The sequence below is a fragment of the Zeus faber genome (assembly GCF_960531495.2).
Source record: "Zeus faber genome assembly, chromosome: 21".
NCBI classification, from domain to species: Eukaryota; Metazoa; Chordata; class Actinopteri; order Zeiformes; family Zeidae; genus Zeus; species Zeus faber.
This window is the reverse complement of record NC_137208.1, coordinates 19,228,213-19,247,535: the sequence shown is the minus strand read 5'-3', so window position 1 is coordinate 19,247,535 and position 19,323 is coordinate 19,228,213. Positions and strand designations below refer to the sequence as shown.

At 44.7% G+C, this 19,323-nt stretch overlaps 1 protein-coding gene across 1 annotated transcript in view; it reads left to right on the top strand.

Moving 5' to 3' along the window:
* Positions 1-1,959: 1,959 nt before the first annotated feature.
* The window catches only part of usp6nl (USP6 N-terminal like), a 70,779-nt gene continuing 53,415 nt past the window's right edge, over positions 1,960-19,323 (top strand). The window contains exons 1-2 of the mRNA XM_080022567.1: positions 1,960-2,047; positions 8,924-9,037. Coding sequence (XP_079878693.1) covers positions 9,034-9,037 — 4 coding nt within the window. The 5' untranslated portion in view covers positions 1,960-2,047; positions 8,924-9,033. The remainder of the gene's footprint in view (positions 2,048-8,923; positions 9,038-19,323) is intronic.

Below are 19,323 nucleotides of genomic sequence, written 5' to 3'. Positions count from 1 at the left end.
GCAAATCAATGGCCCGCTCAACCGACTAATGCTTGAAAAAGAAAGGGGTGTGGGATGTTGGTTCCATTGGAGTGGGGCCAATGCCGCGCTCCGCCACAGAGGGGTACTGCGGACACGTGTTCAGGACTCTCACAGCAGTGCAGCGTAAATACAAATTGTGTCGTATGCAAACTAAGGTAGTTGCTCGCAAATCAGGTTGAGCGGGCGCCTTCATTTGTGGCTTTTATCGCCTATTCACACAGGCTAGCATGGGGGAGAAAGGTGCACGACTAATAATAACAACAACAACAATAATAATAATAATAAATAAATAAAAATGAAGAAAATGACAACCCCTTTCTCTCCCCTCAACCGCCCAACCCCTAAACATATGTCATTAAATTAATTAGTCATGTGAAATTACTCTATTGACTTACTGCTTTACGTTTTAGGAATCAGTTAGTTTCAGTTAGTTAGCTCGGTAGAAATAGCGTTAGCTATTATGTTCGGTTTAGTAACTATTGTGCATAATCTCTCGGTGCGTTGCAAAGACATTTCACTGCATATATGTATGAACGTATGTATATGTATGTGTTGAATAAACCTCTTGACTCTTGAAATGAATGCTTAAAAGTTTAAACAAACATTAAGCCTGTTTTATTTGGACTTTTTTTTTTTTTTTTTTTTTTTTTAAACCTTTCTTTTTCTGCCCTCCTTGCAATTCCTCGGCGCCCCACTGCGATAGGGTAACTAGGAGTTAATCCAACCCTCAGACTTTTGTTTCGGGGTATTCTGTTGACATTTTCAAGATGCTTTTTAAAGATAATTTCCAATTGATTTATTTTGAATTGGTTTCGTTTTGATTATAGCCTTCGTTCAAACAGCTGCGTACAAGTGGGGCTATACCATACCAGCAACACTGCAGTGGCTGTACAGTGGAGAATATAACCTGAAATAGAGTATGCTTGAAAAGCAGAACCTGTAGCCATGGGCTTTTGTTCACAGTAGACATTTTAAGGGGTACAGATTTTTGTTGGAAATTGGAATCGCGATCTGCACGAGCACACATGTACAGTAAAAAAAAGGGTACAGCAGGTACATTGTTCGAGGTGGCATTTCCACTATTCCGAGGCATTCCCTCCACCGCTGTTTCTGTTAACTCCGGCCCTATATACAAAATGGGAAAAGGGGGGGGGGGGGGGGGGGGGGGGGGGGGGTGGATCAATCAAATTTGGGATTTTCAATCGAGTCTTATTCTGACGTGGTGAAGCTGTGTAAAATAATTTGATATTCCAGTTGCAACCACTGCAGAGCGCCGCAACATTTAATTTACCCTTTGGAGATTTCCACCCAATAAACAGGCTTTCCCCATTGAATAAGGTCAGTAGCACTAATTAAATGGGGTGGGGGGGGGGGGGGGGAACATGGGATTTGTATTTTTTACATTTTTCTTAAATCTGCAGTCATATTCCGATGTTCCATTTTTAACTACTGCACGATACTGTAATGTGAAATTCAGGGTTTTTTTTTTTTTTTTTAAGATTTCACCCCAATAAACATCATTTTCATACTTGACGTATGGGCTGTATAGGCTATTTCTCCACGAGGGTTAATAGAATTTTGTTGCTAGTATTTATTTCAAAGCTATGACTGAATCTAGGGGCCGGGCCCTATATCCATATGATATCGCCGTCGCGATTTAATCCTACAAATCGCCTGCGGTTTTGGTTACTGTAATGCAGGGGGACGTTGTCTTCTACTGAGGTGGGTCCAAAACAAATATATCGCGATATTTGGTCCAGCCCCTTTAAGTCCCCGCAGGCTGCGGCCGGTGAGCTAAGGCCGCCGGGCGGCGCAGTGCTACCTGGGCCGGGCGTCCCGGGCTCCCAGCGCCCTCCTGCAGGGGCTTCTTCCATCCCGAGTTTGAGAAGTGTTCTCCTAGGAGGAGGAACGCGGGGACTTCCTGGTCCGGGACACCATGGATGTTGTCGACCTTTATTCTCCGACGGCCGGAGGGAAACACCGGTAGCGATGTGACCGAGGCGTCGGCGGTCGACTAGGGAGCGAGGTGAGCGTCTCTTCGCCGCCTCCATTTTACCGAATACCGTCAAAGATAGAACTTGTCGAGCTCAGCGGTACGTACACTGCGGGCTGAATGACGCTTACCGTGTGTGTGTGTGTCTGTGTTGTTAAAGTTTGTTTATTTTAAAATTTCAAGTCGGGTTGCGTTTGCCCTCGGTTTTGTTGGGGCGTTTTGTTTCCGAACGGCGAAATGTTTTTGGTTTTTGATAATCGTTGCAAACTTTACGTTTTAATTCACCGGGCCTACCTACCTACCCCCCCCCCCCACCCCCCCCCCCAGGCGGCCTCCCGCCGCAGCAGAATCGGTGTTGACAGGCTTTGTAACGGTGCCTCCCATTGGCCGGCCGCTCCTGGCTTCTCGCCCCTGATTGGCTCACAAGGCCTGTCACTCACCGCAACCCACTCGTCCGCCGACGACGTCTTCACGTATATTTGATTTATATATAATGTATATTTAGATATCCACTGGAAATTGATCTCATAAACGTTTTATTGCGTGGGTGGCTGATGCCCGAGTTGTCGCCGTTAGTGTGCTTGAATTTCATTTCATTTTGTATTTCACGTTTCGCTCTTCGCCGGCGCGCTGGGAGGATATAGAGTTGCGCTGCGTTCCTCTGAAACTCGGAAATCGGTCAATCCGAGTCGGTGTAATTCCCACTTACGAGCTAAAATGTGTTTGTTTGTTTGTTGTTGTTGTTTTTTTTTTACTGCTCGTGTTCGGGGCAAACACTGTCTTCGTGAGTTGTGCAAGCCGCAAACGTATGTGCAAACACTGTCAAAAACCGGAGAGCCGCTTACATCCAAGTCAGAAATATAACCCTAATCAAAGGGGTTTTGCTCCCCTCCACCACCTCCCCCGGGCAACGGGTCTGACTTTTCCGAGTCCGGGTCGGAACGCAGCGTTCCCGTCGCCGCGCCGTCGTGCCGCTCAATCCTCCCCGTCGCCGCTGCGCGATAATGCGGCTTAAACGACGCGGAGCGTTTGGGCTGGGAGTGCCGCCCGGGCGATGCACGTCACCCGAGCCGTGGGGTTTAAAGTCCCCGTTTACACGCCAGTTTCACGCCAACAGTTTTCCCCCGTCGCGCTCCTCCCGAGGTTATCCTGTTGAACGACAAACCATGTGGTAACAGTGTTTATGGCAGCGTCCATTACTCCAGTGGGGAGTCGCACTAGGAGCTTATATATTATTAGACAGATCGGTAGTTTTTATTCATTCTTCCCCCCCCCCCCATTTTTATTTATTTTACTATACATGTTTTTGAAGTGTGACGCGTTTTCATACTACCTTTTAATCATGGCACACTTTTTTTTTTTTTTTTTACAATGAAATAATTCCACATCACTATCCACTAAACCACCTAAACATCATTAGCATGTATAACTGCGCAGACTATTACTGTCTACTAATGCTGCTCACTTCCAGTGTGAAATTGTGTGTGCTAAACTATGTCATTAAGGCCGCATTAAAACCAAAGCCACTAGTGTGCACAGTGGTTGGGAAAACACTGCACTATTTACTGATGTCGTCACAGTATCGGCCTTATTTATCTGTCAATGGGCTATTAAGGCAGGCCATGTGTGCAGTTTATCTTATGAATGGTCCGGTCACGTTTCCTCTAAATAATCAAACCAATACATTAAAAAAAAAAAGTAATTACGCAAACAGTTCTTGTGGTGTGTAAATAGACATTTTGGAGGATAGCTGTGCCGGTTGCCTCTTAAGACAGCCAGGTATGGATGGAACGAGACATCAGACACGGTCAACTATTACATTTGAGCTCTTCTATTATTCTCACTCTCGACTCCTCTCCTCCGCGTGCGTGCGTGCGTGTGTGTGTACAAGGCTATCCTGTGTTCTGGAGTGGGTTTTACTCCGCCAAAACCTGTTTTGTGCCAGCTGAATGTTTGCATAGCGCAGCAACGGTAACGCCACCATTGGAGTAGTCTCTCTCTTATAGTAGAGGGCACTATGGGAAAAGGGTGGTGTTTTACGGGCAAGCCAAAGCCCTGTAGTTTTGCCCTTTTATAAGTGACCTTAACTATGTGCAGGCAATCATACATCAGCCAGCTCAAAAACAATCTCATTATAATTTCAATAGAACAAACTGGAATTTGACTCACTACAGACCCACACAGCCCACCCTAGTACTAGATGTATTCCACTGACAACTCACACATACACACAGTTTTTCGTTCTTTTTTTTTTTTGTTTGCATTCCTGTACTCCTTTCCTCTAGCTGGCACAGGGATGCTGCTGTGAGGCTGCTTTGGCTGCTCGTGCCCCCTGGCATCATGGTCCGTTCTCTCGCTCTCTCAGTGCCTGTGTGTGTGTGTGTGCCTGTGTGTGTGTGTGTGCCTGTGTGTGTGTGTGTGTGTGTGTGTGTGTGCGCTACTGGGTCTGGTGCAGCTAACCCCTTAAATTCTCACATACACACCACAGCCACACATTTCACGCTCAAACACACAACATATGTCCCACTCCCCCACACCATTCCATTGTAAGTTTATCACTGCACCTGTGGCTTTTCCAACAGCATCCTCATTGCCTACCTTTTTATACATACACAGTGCGACCCTTTAATTTCAAAATCTGGCCCCCATCAATGCCCCCAGGCTCTTTAGTGAAGGCGCTGCCTGATTGGCCTCTCGTCCTCTGAGCTTCTATGTTGTTGATTGGCTGGGGAAACTGGCCAATCGTGTGGGGCAGTGAAGCTATTCCCAGGTCACAGCCGTAACATTTCAGCACAAACACACACACACACACACACACACAACCAGCATCCCGTTCCACACTTGTTTCCCACTTCCGCAGCCTCATGCTTCCTGAAAATGACCAGGAGGAAAATGGACAAGCGTAAGGATCTGAGCGACTTTGAGAAGGGCCAAATTGTGATGTCTAGACAACTGGGTCAGAGCATCCCCAAAATGGCAGGTCTTGTGGGGTGTTCCTGGTATGCAGTGGTTAGTACTTGCCAAAAGTGGTCCCCCCGTAAAATGTCCGGTAGGAAAAATCCCTCCCATTATTTGTCAATAATGGGAAATGTAACACGGCTCCAGCTCGCATAGGCTCTGCTGGAAACGCAACGCCTGCGTCGTCTCGCTAATTTTCACCCCTTTACCTGTGTGATGTAAAGTGCGTTGAAGTTCCAGACATTGGCACATGAGTAGACAGTATTATCTGTATATCGTTCAAACATTTTATATCCGATGTAGAATCCAAAATCAGAAGTTAATTACTTTTTTCCTGCATGGGGGGCCATGAAATGTTTTGAGTATGGCGACCACTGGGGACCACAGCGGGAAAACCCTACACTCCAAGGCACCCCAGCACTGCCCTAAGCCGGTCTCGGAACAAGGAGGAGCGTCTCCGCTCCCCATTGCCGAAGGACCAGTGCAGGCATCGGGCGCTGCCAGTGCATGGGTGCGGCCATGGATACTCCATGCTGCTTAGTGTTGGATCCGATTCTTGTTAACGGCTCTTTTGAAGGAACAAAGGGAACAGTCTCATTGGGTGATGAGCGTTGTATTTTTTTATTACTATGATTATATTTACAATTTTATGTTGTTTGTTTAACTTGCTGTCTCCTCCAGTTTTTTGTTTTTTTTGTTTTTTGTTTTTTTTCTTCTCTCCCCTCCTTCCCCCAATCACACTGGAACCATGACACGGCCCTTCTCCGGTGTGTTTGTGACATCGATCGTGACACACCAGGGGAAAAAAAGTAACAGCATTTCTCCTGACAATGGGAAAGGCATCAATTGCCTACTTTTAGAGGGTTTACCTTTTAGTTTAAAGAAAAAAAAAAAAGGTAATTTGGGTGTAAAAACAGTATTACTGGACTTAAAGGATCTGCTAACGTCTTGGTGCCAGATACCACAGCACACCTTCAGAGATCTTGTGGGGTCCGTGCCTCGATGGGTCAGCTGTTTTGGAGGCACGAGGGGGAACTACACAATATTAGTGGTTATTAAGGGCTCCCCCCAGGAAGTCGATGAGTTGGAAACCCGTTAGTCGACTGATATTCTTTAAGTCTAGCGCTGGTTTTTCGATCACAGAGAGCAACACGGAGAGTCGTGCCCCATTCCTCCAAATTAAAACAGTGTGGCGACGGAGCGCACGTGCGTGTGTGCGTGTGCGTGTGTGTGTCTGTCTGTGTGTCCGTGTCCATCGCTAAGGTAAGGCAGCTGCCATTGCCATAAACTTTTAATCCTATATCAATCATATAGTCATAATGATTATAAGAAAACAGGAGAAAGTCTGTCTATTAGTCTTTGCCCCTTCTTCCCCTGTGCGACATCTCCGTACACGAGGCTGCCTCAGCACCTACATGCTCCTGTTTGCTATGCCGCTTAACCGTTCTGCTGACATGTGCTGTTTAATCTATTTATTTTTCATATCCTGCGGCGGCACCTCGAGGATATCAAATCCCTCCAGCAGCTACGGCTATTGTTGCTTGTGGCAACGCGGTGGTCACTCTATTTCAACATCCTCTGCATCATTTAGCCCTCATCTGCTCTACCACCCACCCCACGACCCCCCCCTGCACACATCCGCCAGGCTGATCAAATTACCCCCTTATTACCGTGCTCTGCCTACCTCTGCGCCATCATCAGATCACTGCTATTAAGACCAATGACCCCCTCCCCCAACACACACACACACACACACACACACACACTCGCACACTCTTTGGATGGATGGATATGCATGTGCAACACATGCACTACAATGCCTGGTTAGTGTGCTCATGCCCTGCCATTTCAGGGCCAATAAAGACGTTAATGACCATGGCTGGGCTTGTGCGATGGCGGCTCACTCAACTTGGCTTCCTGTGGTATAATGTGGTTGTATATCAGCTTAGGGGTAATTGAAAGGGCCTCTATATCCTTTAGTGGGAAGCACACAGATGCATCACTGAACCTCAATGCTTTGAATTTCCACAGTCAATGTTCCACATCAATGCGAACCCATACACTAAATCCCGATTGCTTGTAACATCACTGTTTCACAAATGTGACCCACTGCATACTTTAGGGTCATTTGGCGGCTTTGGAGTTTTTTATTTTTTTGCATCGTTTGGAAGTGGAGAATCATGGCTTCAAAACGAGGTGTCACTTGTAAAAATCAAGAAAATATTTTTAAAGCTATGACTTGTTAATGACAAGGGTGTGGCAAACCGTGTTTCTGAGATAATCACCTCAAAGTTTTACACACACCAGGTTCATTCAGCCAGCTCCCAGAATGCAAATGGATTGGCGGACAAACAAAGGCCCTTTCTCAATCTGCGTTCTTGTCTGTACTTGTGTTCTTGTGGACTTGTGAAACGTCATCAGTCGCAGCCCAAGTACTGTTCCAATTCAAAGTACGCATCAAGCCAAGTCCAGTCCAAATGCCTGGATGTGGCCTTGCTCCGCTCATTTTATTGAGGATGCATCGGTGGTGACTTGTGTGGACTTGGGACAGCCAAGTATCCCAGAATGCATTTCGCAGAATGACCGTCCTGCGTCCTCCCGTCCCCGGGAGTCTGTACTCCTGGGTCGAACTTGCCAAGTCTGAACTACCAAGTCCGGACTTCGCGTACTTGGTATTGAGAAACGGCTAAAGCCTCATGGCTACTTAACATACTGCTGAATGGGCCAATCACGAACAGCTCAACAACACACAATACATTTTGTTTTTAAAAAAAAAGCTTTTATTTAACAGTAAGAATATACATGTTTTATGAAAGTGGAATTATTTTGGAGTTTAAAATTACGGACAACACAACAAAATGGAGAGCCTATCAATATTATGAGTCTCAGGAAATCAAAAAATCTGTCACCAACCTCAACGGACTTCATCACATCCTCAACTTCTTCCGTTGTACCAGCAACGGACTTATCGTCAGTCTCCTCTGGTGGTTCTTGAAAATATTCAGTTTCATCGTCATTAAGTTTGAAATCCGCTGTTTGAAATGGTCTCCAAGTCCGGAGTAATATCAGATTCAGCGCTGTCGTTCTCCGCGTGGCTGTCGGAGAACTGACTATCATCGCGGAAAATGAAGTCCAGTACGCGCTGCTAACACTGACTTGGATCTATAGCACTGGTCAGATTAAGGTCCGAAATATGATTCAGAGCTTCCGCCGCCCACTTCACGTAACCCATAACGATACAGAGACAAAAGCTTTCACAGACAAGTGAGACCGAAACACCCCCGTGCTGTGCTTTAACCGTCTGTTTACGGAAGTGACGTAGGTGCGTGACGCGTTTCTTTGTCTACCTTTTTTCCAGCTGTGGCTCCGTGTGTGTAAAAGTAGTACGATTTTAAAGGTTGCATTCTATCAAAACGGTTTCACATTGTGACTTCACATCACATGGAATATGGATGAATGGTCTTCACCTGGACGCTCGCTTTAAAGGAAACGATCAATCGGCGTTGTTCAGCGTCCCGGCAAGTGAACTGCGTTCCCCTATGTAATCGAACAGGAATATTTAACTCCACGGTTTAACATTCTTCTGCTATTTATAAATCAAACTCGGTTTTGAAAATACGTTGAGAGATAAAAAAAAAAAAAAAACACTCAGGAATATGAATCTGGAAAAATCGACTTTTCCTTCAAGAAAGGTGTGTTTTTTTTTTTTTTTTTTTCTCCAAGTTATTTGGCTGCTCCTGGCGATTTTTGAAATGTGCGAGATGGCGAGTTTTGCTGTGGTGGGTCACAAATATCAATATGACCTAGCTCATGACGGCGTCAGTATCTGTATCATTCTTTTTTTTTTTTTTTTTTTGCAGTTTCAGATTCTTACACCTTGTCTTATCTTTTTGGATGCTAGAGTTCACCCTAACCCTTTCCTCTGTTTGATTCTGTGTTTCTGTTGTGCAGGTCATGAGTGCGTCTAGGCAAGAACCAGCGGAGAACAACCAAACCTGTCCAGAACCCTGTCCTGAGCGGGCCTCGCCCTGCCCTCCCCTCCCCACCCCCGGCCTCCCACCATGAGTAAGTACAGTGCTGGAAAAGTACAAGTACTAGGGCGAACTAGAAAATCCCCTCTATCTGCGAGAGAGGTGAGATCAGTGGGAAGAGTTGTACAAGTTCAGTCCCAGCACCTCCAGTTCTGTCTTCGCGTGTGTGGCCCTATCTTTATTTCAGTTGGGCTGAAATGAGATGGCCCTCATGCTGCCCCATAGCCCTGTGTTTGTCAACTGACTGGGAGTCATACTGAACATCTTTGCGTCTACTCACAAGTGTGTACCATCAGCTCGGGCTCACACTGCGCCAGGGGGCCTGATTATTGTTTTTTTTTGGGGGTGCGTCCATGTCAGGCGCAGCGTGTGTATTGCCGAACGAAAGCAGTTTTTTTTTTTTTTTTTACTGTTTGATCTGCAATATCAGAGCTTATCCAGATTACCCGTCTATAATATCTCACACATTTCTCACTCCCTCCTCCCGTTAATTTAGCCGTCATTGTGAGATAAGGCTATAAGGCACTGTATCAAAGGCTGTCAGTACTTCTTCCTCGGGGGGTATGTAAACACTGCGTGACGAGGTGTGTGTGTGTGTGTGTGTGTGTGTGTGTGTGTGTGTGTGTGTGTGTGTGTGTGTGTGTGTGTGTGTGTGTGTGTGTGTAGGTGTGTGTGTGTGTACTGGTGGGCCGTACCTGGCTTATCGAGACAGCCTCCCACCCCTCCGGTGCATGTCAGGTGTTTACTGTGAGGAGATTGGATTAGCCAGATGCTGCCAATGGGGACTGCTGAGAGGTTTAACCCGATTAGTGCCTTTACACGCTTTGCCACCCAAGTACAAACACGGTACAAGAGTGTTTGTCCGGGCTCGATCTGATTGATTAAGACTGATGAAAATGGATGAAAGAGTGATGGATGGCCGAGGTGGCGCAGAGCAGCATCCACCGATCCCCGATTCAATATCTCTGTGTTTTTTCCTAGCGTTCCATGTCTGCAGAACTAGCAGTAAATGTAAGCATTATGGCTGCTTTGGTCCACTGGTGAAAATTTGGTTAAGTATTATGTTGAGTTTGTGTTGTGTTTTCCAGTATGGAAGGGTGTAAATGGTCAGAAGAAACATGTACGCGGTGGAGATTATGGTTGGCTGTTGCAGAAAACATGGCTTCACAATCTTCCTGCATCTCATAGGAAGTGCATGTTGCATACAGCTGAAGTTGAAGTTTCCTTTGTGATAACGTCATCGAAACAAACTCAAAAGACCCTGGAGCTTTTGAAACGCAAATAGAACCAACAAATAGATCCAGCAATGGACCGGAACACCCAACGCCAGAACAAACAAAAAGACCGTCTAAAACAAAATAGAAAGTGGGACTCACGGGGGAGGCTCACTGCCGTATTGTTGTCTAATGCGACCTGAATGTCGCTGAGCCGACGCTCTGGGAGAAGGGCTTTTGTGTGTTCCATTATTTATCTCCACCTTTTGATAGCGCTCACTCCCTCTCTCCTAGGGACGGTTGACGTTGTTGATATTTAGGGATAATTATCTTAATTACCCCGCCCTCACCCACTCCTGCCGGCCCGGTTAGGGGCTAGGCGTGGAGGGAGGGGGGGCAGCTTCCCCTTAACATGGTCTCCTAATGAGGATGGAGGACTCATTCTGGACAGGCTGATTTTATCTTTTCCCCGGTGTTGTGAAGAACAAAGGGGGGTGCGGGTGGAGAGGGGTTGAACGTAGGGGACAAGGAGGGAAGATGGAGGACAATTTTCCTTTTCACATATGTAGGCTGTTCTGTCCAATTAAGGACAGAAACCCCTTGGATTCTTAAAATTTGGGCAATTTCAAACCGAATATAGTGATGTGTGGAGAGCTGAATTATGTTTTAGTGCCTGTATTTTTTTTATCCGGTTGCAGTGCTTGGCTTCACGGTGCGATATTCCCTTCCCCTATGGACATGCACTATTGTTTGAACCATAAAACACTTGTCATAGGTCACTCGGAAGGGAGGGCAATCGTTAAGGAAAGATGTGCAAATAATATACGTTGTGAAAACAACAGAAGGAAGATTGTTGATATGAACATCAGTAGACAGGCAGGCTGTGTAACAGTTTGGTACTGTCGTGTAAACACACGGCTGAGAGGGTTCGTTTTGAAGGAGGAGTGGGCGGGGCGTTGTGTTTGGGCACGCGGCGTCAAGTTTTCACCTGCCATTTACCTTTTTGTTAGAAAGACCCCCCCCTCACCCACCCTCCTCTGCCCACTCACAATGATGCTGCTATTTTTACGTCTCCATCAGCAAGCAACTGATATCAGTCAGTCGGGTGCAGGCCACACTCTGTTACAGGGCACATTATCTTCTCTCTAAAGCCTGATCTGGCCTTCACCTGCTACCCAGCCAAGACGGGGACCTTTCTTGCTAGCTGCCTAACCAGATAAACTTGGCAAAAGCTCCCTGCTGCAGATAATATGTATATCCTGCAAGCCAGGGTTACCGATGTCAATGACAACACAGCATAGATGATAGCAAGTTACCGATGTCAATGACAACACAGCATAGATGATAGCAAGTGAGCCCACTATGTGGAATTATTTCTTTATTTATGATTTTTTTTTAAGGCATACCAAACCATTTTTATTATTATATTATTATTTATATTATTTTTTATTTTTTTCCTAAGCATAAAATATTCTGCCCCCTGATGTGGGTGGCACAACTTTGCATTTATGTTTGGGCAGGCGGTGTGGCCAGGGGCGTACTTTCACCCCCGGGGTCATCTCCACGTAGTGGTGAATGGTGGACGTGTGGTCTGGAGGGGAGGAGAAGGCGTCAGAAAACTGCTCTTGTAACGCGACCACGTCCGCACTCTGGCCAGGGGGGAGATGGACCGGGGTGGGATCGATAGTTTTTGGAACCTCCAGCCCCAACTCATCCCCCTCGATCGCCGCGGTGGCCAAAGACATGGACACCCGCTCCATCCACTCCTTTCGGAGGTTATGGTGATAAATCGGAGTCGCTCCGACCGAATTAGCTCAAAATCGGCCTCCCCCAACCCGTCGTATGGTCACAAAAGCCCTTACCACTTGGCAAGTTATTTAGAGCTGGAGGTAGGGAGCAACACTAACACCTTGTCTCCTTGATCGCTGATATATGTGTATATGTGTATTCGATTTTAATTTCAACATTTACAAACTTTAAACTATCCCGTTGCGTCGCAGAAATGCGAGAAATAAGAACATGTCACTTTCATATTAAATATGGCAGGCGTTCAAGTCGTTTACCCTACCCTTCATGAGGGCAGAATTTATTTTCCCCACAGCTACGGGGTGTAGATTATCATGCGCAATGGATCGTGGCTAATTCCATTATTAAAACCATGTTGCGTGTGGGAGTTCAGTAATAGAGACGGTGATTTGTTGCAAGTTGAAGGGCTAATGATCTCGCCATTTATTTGTTGCCACAACAACAACAACAACAACGTGAGACCAGAAACAGGAAGACCATGCAAGGAAGTTACCCTCTGGGCTACATGGGAAATGTAGTAAACACCACTACCAACAGCAGGGAGAAGATAATATGCATCACGGTAAATCATTGTGTAGCCCACAAAAACACTGGAGATTAAAAAACATTGACGAGATGTTAAATCTTTTTTGTTATCACATTTTAATAGAGAGATGTATACCACAATATAAAACCGTAACAAATAGGATATGTATAAAACAGTATACATTAGGTCTATATAGCAAAAACCGTGAACTGTCCACCCTGCTGGTAAATAATACCATCTCCCACAGGGGGATTCTATTATTGATAATTATTAATAACCCCTGGGGGATGGTAGCTCAGGAGGTAGAGCTGGTCTTCTAGTAATCTAAACGTTGCTGGTTCGAACCCAGGCTCCTCCTGCTAGCATGCTGTAGTGTCCTTGAGCAAGACACTTAACCCCTAATTGCTCCTGATTGCTGCATCCGTCGGTGTTTGAATAATTGTAAGTCGCTTTGGATAAAAGCGTCTGCTAAATGTAATGTAAACACCGTCTCCCAAGACCAACTGACTGCACAATATTTACATTTTGACAATACATATGTATCCCCCTTGGTATACATATGTATCCTCTTGCTGCTAGCTTTGTACTGCACCTTATTACCTTAATAACATACCTCATTTGACTTCTTGAGTATATTAAGACTATCCTTAGTCTTGTTGTGTTGTTGTGTCTATTGTTGTTGTCTTTTTGCACTTTCATGTCATGTGTTGTGTGTTACAAATATTACTTGCACATTTGGAGTATGGGGAAACGCAATTTTGATTCTGTGTAATTACGTGTTGCATGGTACGATTGACAATAAAGTACATTTTGAACTTGAACTTTGAACTCCCACTCGAGACAAATTTCAAAGGAAGATTTAAAACAAATTTATTGTAAGGTAATGATATAGCTGGCAGAACATGACAGAAAAGCATCTCCCAAAGTGGTCAACTCGTGTAGATGTATTTCCACCTCAGCCTTTGCCCTTTGTTCGGCAGACAGGGAGACAGGGGCCTCGTCTTGCTAAGCAGAAGACAATGGGTGTGATTTTATTTTTACTTTTCCTTGGCCCGGGGAGCTACGTCGTCTTTTTCGGCTTCAATTCTGACAGGTGCATGTCCCGTGGCCGCAATTTGCTTTACCCAAGGCATCACCATGTCCTCCTCCGGTCTAGCTCTGCTTGCCTCCAGGACTGGTGGTGAGGTAAAGTAGTCCGCCTTGTACCACGGATCAAGCAGCGTGGACAGGCGCATCAGTTCTTGAGAGGCATCATTAGAGTATTTCTTTCCAAGCTCCATAAGAACCCCTCATTTTATTGTTGCGGTCAGTTGCGGTCCTCCACCAACACATTCTCTGAAAGCAAGCGGAGGGTTGGCAGCAAGCAAGATGCTGTCACGTAGGTCTCGCCAGAAAGAATGTCGGTGAATTCGGTGAGGGGGTCACAGTGCAGCGTTCACGGCCTACAGCACGGATTCGTCCTGCCAGGTCAGATTGGGAAGAGACCGGCGGCTCCGGTCATCAGCCAGAATGCGTTTGATCGCTGGGGCTTGTTCTAGAATTCAAAGACCATTATCTGCTTTGATCCCCAGCGTGTTGCACACTCCTTAAAATATTAATTAAAATATAATAAAAAGAATACCTTCAGATGATTGCCCCGTCTGAATATTAACACAATAACCTAGCCTAAACACAGGGTTGGGGAGTAATGGAATACATTTACTGGCGTTACGTATTTATAATACAAAAAAAAATGTAACTGTAATCCCTTAGTTACCAAAAAAGTAGTGATCAAAATAGTAACTTCAGGAAAACATGGTTACTTGTGGATTACTTTGAGATTTGTTAAAAGAATAAAATCTCCAAACTAATAAGGATAATTTCCCATAAGGCAAAAAGAGACGGCACATAATGCTTACCGTAATGAGGGAATGTTGGGGAATGATGAGCTCTGTCTGAGCTTTGTGTAGCTCCCTCCTCATTAGCCAGCTGTGTAAGAAATATCCCTTGATGGTGCTCAGAAATCCAAAAGCACAGTTAGTACGATCTTTTGTTCGGCATCCAGGGCTTTATTGATGGCCACATTCAAATTATGCTCAAAGCAATTGAGCCACGGCCATTTCAGCTCTTCAACTGCCAAAACAATGTTTGCTCCGCTGTCAGTGGTGACGCATGTGATCTTGGATTCATTGACGCCCAAATTCTCCAGGATTCCCTTGAGCGCATCAGACAAGTCTTCTCCTGTGTGCCTCTCTGGGATGAACATACACCTCGCCTTCAGAGTCCAATCCAATATGAAATGAGCAGTGACAGACATGTAAGGCATCATGCTCACGGAAAACCACACGTCGGTGGTAGGGAGATGTGGGTGGCCGACCTCAGCTCTCCCATTATGACCTCTCTTGTTTCTGTTTAGAGCCTCAGAATGACCTTTTGGGAAAAGTAGTGTCGCCATGGCAACTCGTATTGAGGATCAAGGGTTGACAGCATGTCCTTAAACTAAGCTTTTTTTCACGGTGTTGAAGGACACCATTTCTTTGGCTAAATAAGTACACATGGATCACGTGCACTGGCCCCACCTGCAACTGCCTTGGGCATTCTTGGTGGAGCGGTCAAATGCTCCAATGATGGAGAGCTGGCTGGTGACTGCCACAGCCGTACTCTTTGACACTGTTCCCACTGATCGACTTGGGCGATGGACCTTCAGGTGTCCGTGCAGGTTGGGGGTCAATGCTCCCTTAGTTGGCGCCACGCAAATCGGTTTTTCCAGGATCTGCAGGTTCTCCCCTCTCATGAGGCCTGAAACCCAAAAATTGCCACTCTGGCAAAGTGACCTTTTTTGGAAACCAACTCAGCCATCACTAACGGTACTTGAAGTTCAGTGAAGAAGTCACGCAGGAAGACGTGCAAAAAAGGGGACGAAGAAGAAGAAAGACACGTGCACAAGAGCCCGACTGATGCCGATGAGAAAACTTATTTTATTAAACTGTATATATTTCAGAACATTTAACTTATAATCAAACAAATAAAAACATACGTTTTTGATGAATAAAGACAAATATACAAATTATTACAATACAATTTGGTATATTAAACAACCATTTAACTTTAATTATACAATGAACAAGTAGATATAAAATTCCTGTTTTGTCCGATTAGGATTATCCGGGATCTGACAAATCAAATTCTCATTGGGTATATCTGCTGTCCATCAATGGCAATTACATCGCAAGATCTGATCTCGCTCACGTTATATCTACCTGGGGAGCGAGCATGGGATCGAATGTAAATGAACACGGATTGGATGCACGAACGTGACAGCGCTTGGCAAAATTAAATTGACTCATTGGACGGATCATGGACTATAACAAGATTTCTTGTGTCTGCTACCGTGGCGCAACAACGTAAGGTGAGTTTGACCACCCAGCCAATCACGTTTAATGACCTGTCGCTGTTCCGGAGGAGGGCCGCTGGAGGAAGCGCCACGGTAAGCGAACTTTGGACCACTGCTACACACCGTACAAGAACTGAAGACCGTCTCGTTCCCGACTTTCAGGAAATGGCACCACGCCGCCATCTTGATGCTTTCGGTTTACAAACCTAGCATCGGGCACCTAGGATTGTCACCACCCCAACAACGGACTGTTCCAGCTGCTGTGGTCGGGCAAGCGCCTCCGCAGTCACACAGTAAGAATGGAGACTGAGTTTCTTCCCGCAAGCCATAAGGACTGTCAACGCTGAACTCACCAGGGGTCCTAACAAAAAGCAGTGAGTCACTCACACAGGCCCCACTACCTTACTGTTCTGTATGTAGCATACTGTACTGCATACTGTATCACTGTTCTGGGTGACTGCATACTGCACTGTATTGCTGTTCAGTTCGGTGTTACCATATTGCTGTGTCTTACCTTGTATACTGTACTGTATATCTCCACACACACTACCTCACTTTATTCATATGCACTTTACTGCACAAATCTGTGTATCCAAAAGTCTATTCCTTTTATTTCTATTTTGTATTCCTACTTTGTATATTACCTTTTTTATTTATTGCGTTTTAGGAATCAGTTAGTTCAGTTAGTAAATTTAGTTGGTTATTGTGCCTTAGTACTTAATTGTGCATAATCTCCGGGTGCATTACAATTTCATTTTACTACATATATGTAAGCTCATATGTGACAAACATCTTGAATTTACCACTTAATTTGTTTTTTACTACCAGCGTTAGCCTCTGGAAAAATAAATGTTTTTTATTGTATACAGCAATTATAACATTCAAACAGACAAGTACAGGATATATTTTTTATTTATTTATTTTTATTTTTTTGTATATTATACTTATTTTAACATCGGGACCCCCAGGCCGATAAAATCATCTATCAGTGATCACTGGGGGTCGGGATGGACGATTAAAATTTTTTGCATGATCGCCCGAGCCTGCTGCAGACCGTGGCTTCACCACGCCCCCTCATCTGCATCACACGCAAATTAGGTAGGGTGGCAGAGCCGAGCTTCCGTTAGAACAAATTAGTGCCGGTCCACATGCCCTGGAAGATGTCTCAGACAAATTGGAGAGATTCTGGCCAAATGTTGTGTGTTTATTGAGCTTAAAAACAATTGATAGGCAGGCTCATTGAAGAATGTATTCATGAAGGCATGCCTATTAATAATGGTTTTTTTTTTTGTTTTTTTGTGTGTTGTTGTAATTTAGTGATGGAAATCAAAACAAAACTATTACATAAATACCCAATAAATGTTATTAGGTATTTAAACGACATCCCTCATGTTGGACCAGATGTGGTTCTGTGTCACCGCCCTCTCCTCTCACTCAACATCCGCTGATAGGCAGGGGTACTTTATTATCCACAGAGGTGTAGTGCTGCATTGTGATGTAAAATTGGAAGTGGGAGGGTTATAATAAAGCACAAAAATGTGACTCTAATGTTAACATATACAACGTGAGAGGCACCAATCGGCCAGTGACAAGAATTGGAGGGTTTTCACCCGCCGATCAGTGGTCAGATATATTTTCAGATTCTGTGCCGGTCAAATGTACACACTGATACTGTGCTCATGTCATGACTGGTCAAAATGCTCCAATACTCAAACCCGATACCAACGTAATGTAACGTAGTTGCGTGCTTGACACTCAGACAAGAGAGTGAAAGAAAGAAAATGTCGGCTGTTTGGAGGTACTTCAAGGTAAACAAAGAAGATTAGATCAATTATTTATCTACCGCCTGACAATATTCTAACGTCCTGGAGACTGCATTTCTATCACTGTCACAGCTCCGCTCCGCTCATGATGAAAGGTTTGACTCTTTTTTTTTTTTCTTTTGGGACTTGGTTCTTGACGAGTCACTCAGTAAACTGAGTCGTTCCATTTGATTCAGTTGGTTTAACGCACGTTGAGGGGAAGGAGGACTTCCAGTGAACGAGAGTGAGAAGAGTCAGCCCTTTATTTTATTTGTTTATTTTTTGTAATTATTGCAATTTATTTGCAAAGTACCATATACATATAATATAAATGTATATTTGCACTTAAAGTGAAAGACTTTCTTCAAAATATTTTCCCAAGGTTGGCAGGTCTGTTATTGGGCTGACACAAACAAACTTGGAAACCAGTTAGTCTGACCCTCTGTTAAATGAATGTTTTCATTTTTTTTTCATTTGTGACCTTAATCTGGCATGGTTGTGGAAGTGAAACGTTCCTTGCTTTTTATTTTTTTGCCAAATGTTCATGTGTTATGTTTAAATGTGTTTAAACTCTTCTTCTGGGATCTGTTGCACCTGCTATTGTACGGATTCCTTTTTTTTTTTTATTTTTATTTTTTTTTTCCCCAGACATTTTAAGCTTATTAAATGTTTAATGCGTATTTTTGGCCCTCAATGTACATTGTGCCAGCTCTACCGTCAACAAAGAGTCTCAAGGTAAAACTAATGTCTGTATCCAAGAGAATGAGGCCGTTCCGCTGAGTGACTCAGGATTGATTGCTGGAAGGATTGGTATTTATTTGTTGTGGAAAGCACATGAGAGCGGAAGACAGGTCAGACGAGTTTATTTAGCCTGGTGAACGTCCCCTCATCAAGGCTGTCGTCAGCCTTAGTTCACTTTGGAGTTGAACTGGGAATTTAAGACACTGTCAACTGCAGGATTTAGATTGCCTCCGATTTGTATTTTTCTTTTTCTTTTAATGAATGATGACACACTGCTCTCATTATGTCCTACCAAGTCTCAAACACATCAAAAGTCTCCCGCAAGGAAAGGAAATGAGGCTCGGCTTTTGTGGCAGCGCAGTCGAGAGACTCGCGGCCTCCAGTGTTAACTTTGGAACAAGAGACATTTTAAAGCGCTATGTCACCACGCTAACAAATGGCTGGATACTCACACCACCGTTTTCATGGGGAGGGGAAAAAAGTATCACCTCAAGGAACCAAAATACTACTCAATATGTTAATGCTGTTCCCCATTTCTTCCCCATCACCCCTTCTCCCTCTCAATCGCCCTGATTTCTTTCCTGAAGAGTAACATGCACCGCTCTGATTTCAATCAAGTCGACTCTGTCTCTGCTCTCTCGCTCCCTTTCCTCCCTCCCCAAGCCTGTTTACTCCCTTTTTCATCACGTTTTTTCATACAGCATGTGTTGGACACTGATTGGTGATTTATGGTGTAGACTGGGGCTTGTTTTTTTTTTTTTTTTTGGTTTGTTTGTTTTGTTTTTCAATGTGGGATGGGAATTATCTGCCGAAACAAAGACCCGCCGGAATATTTCTTTCCTTTCTTTTCCCCTCTCC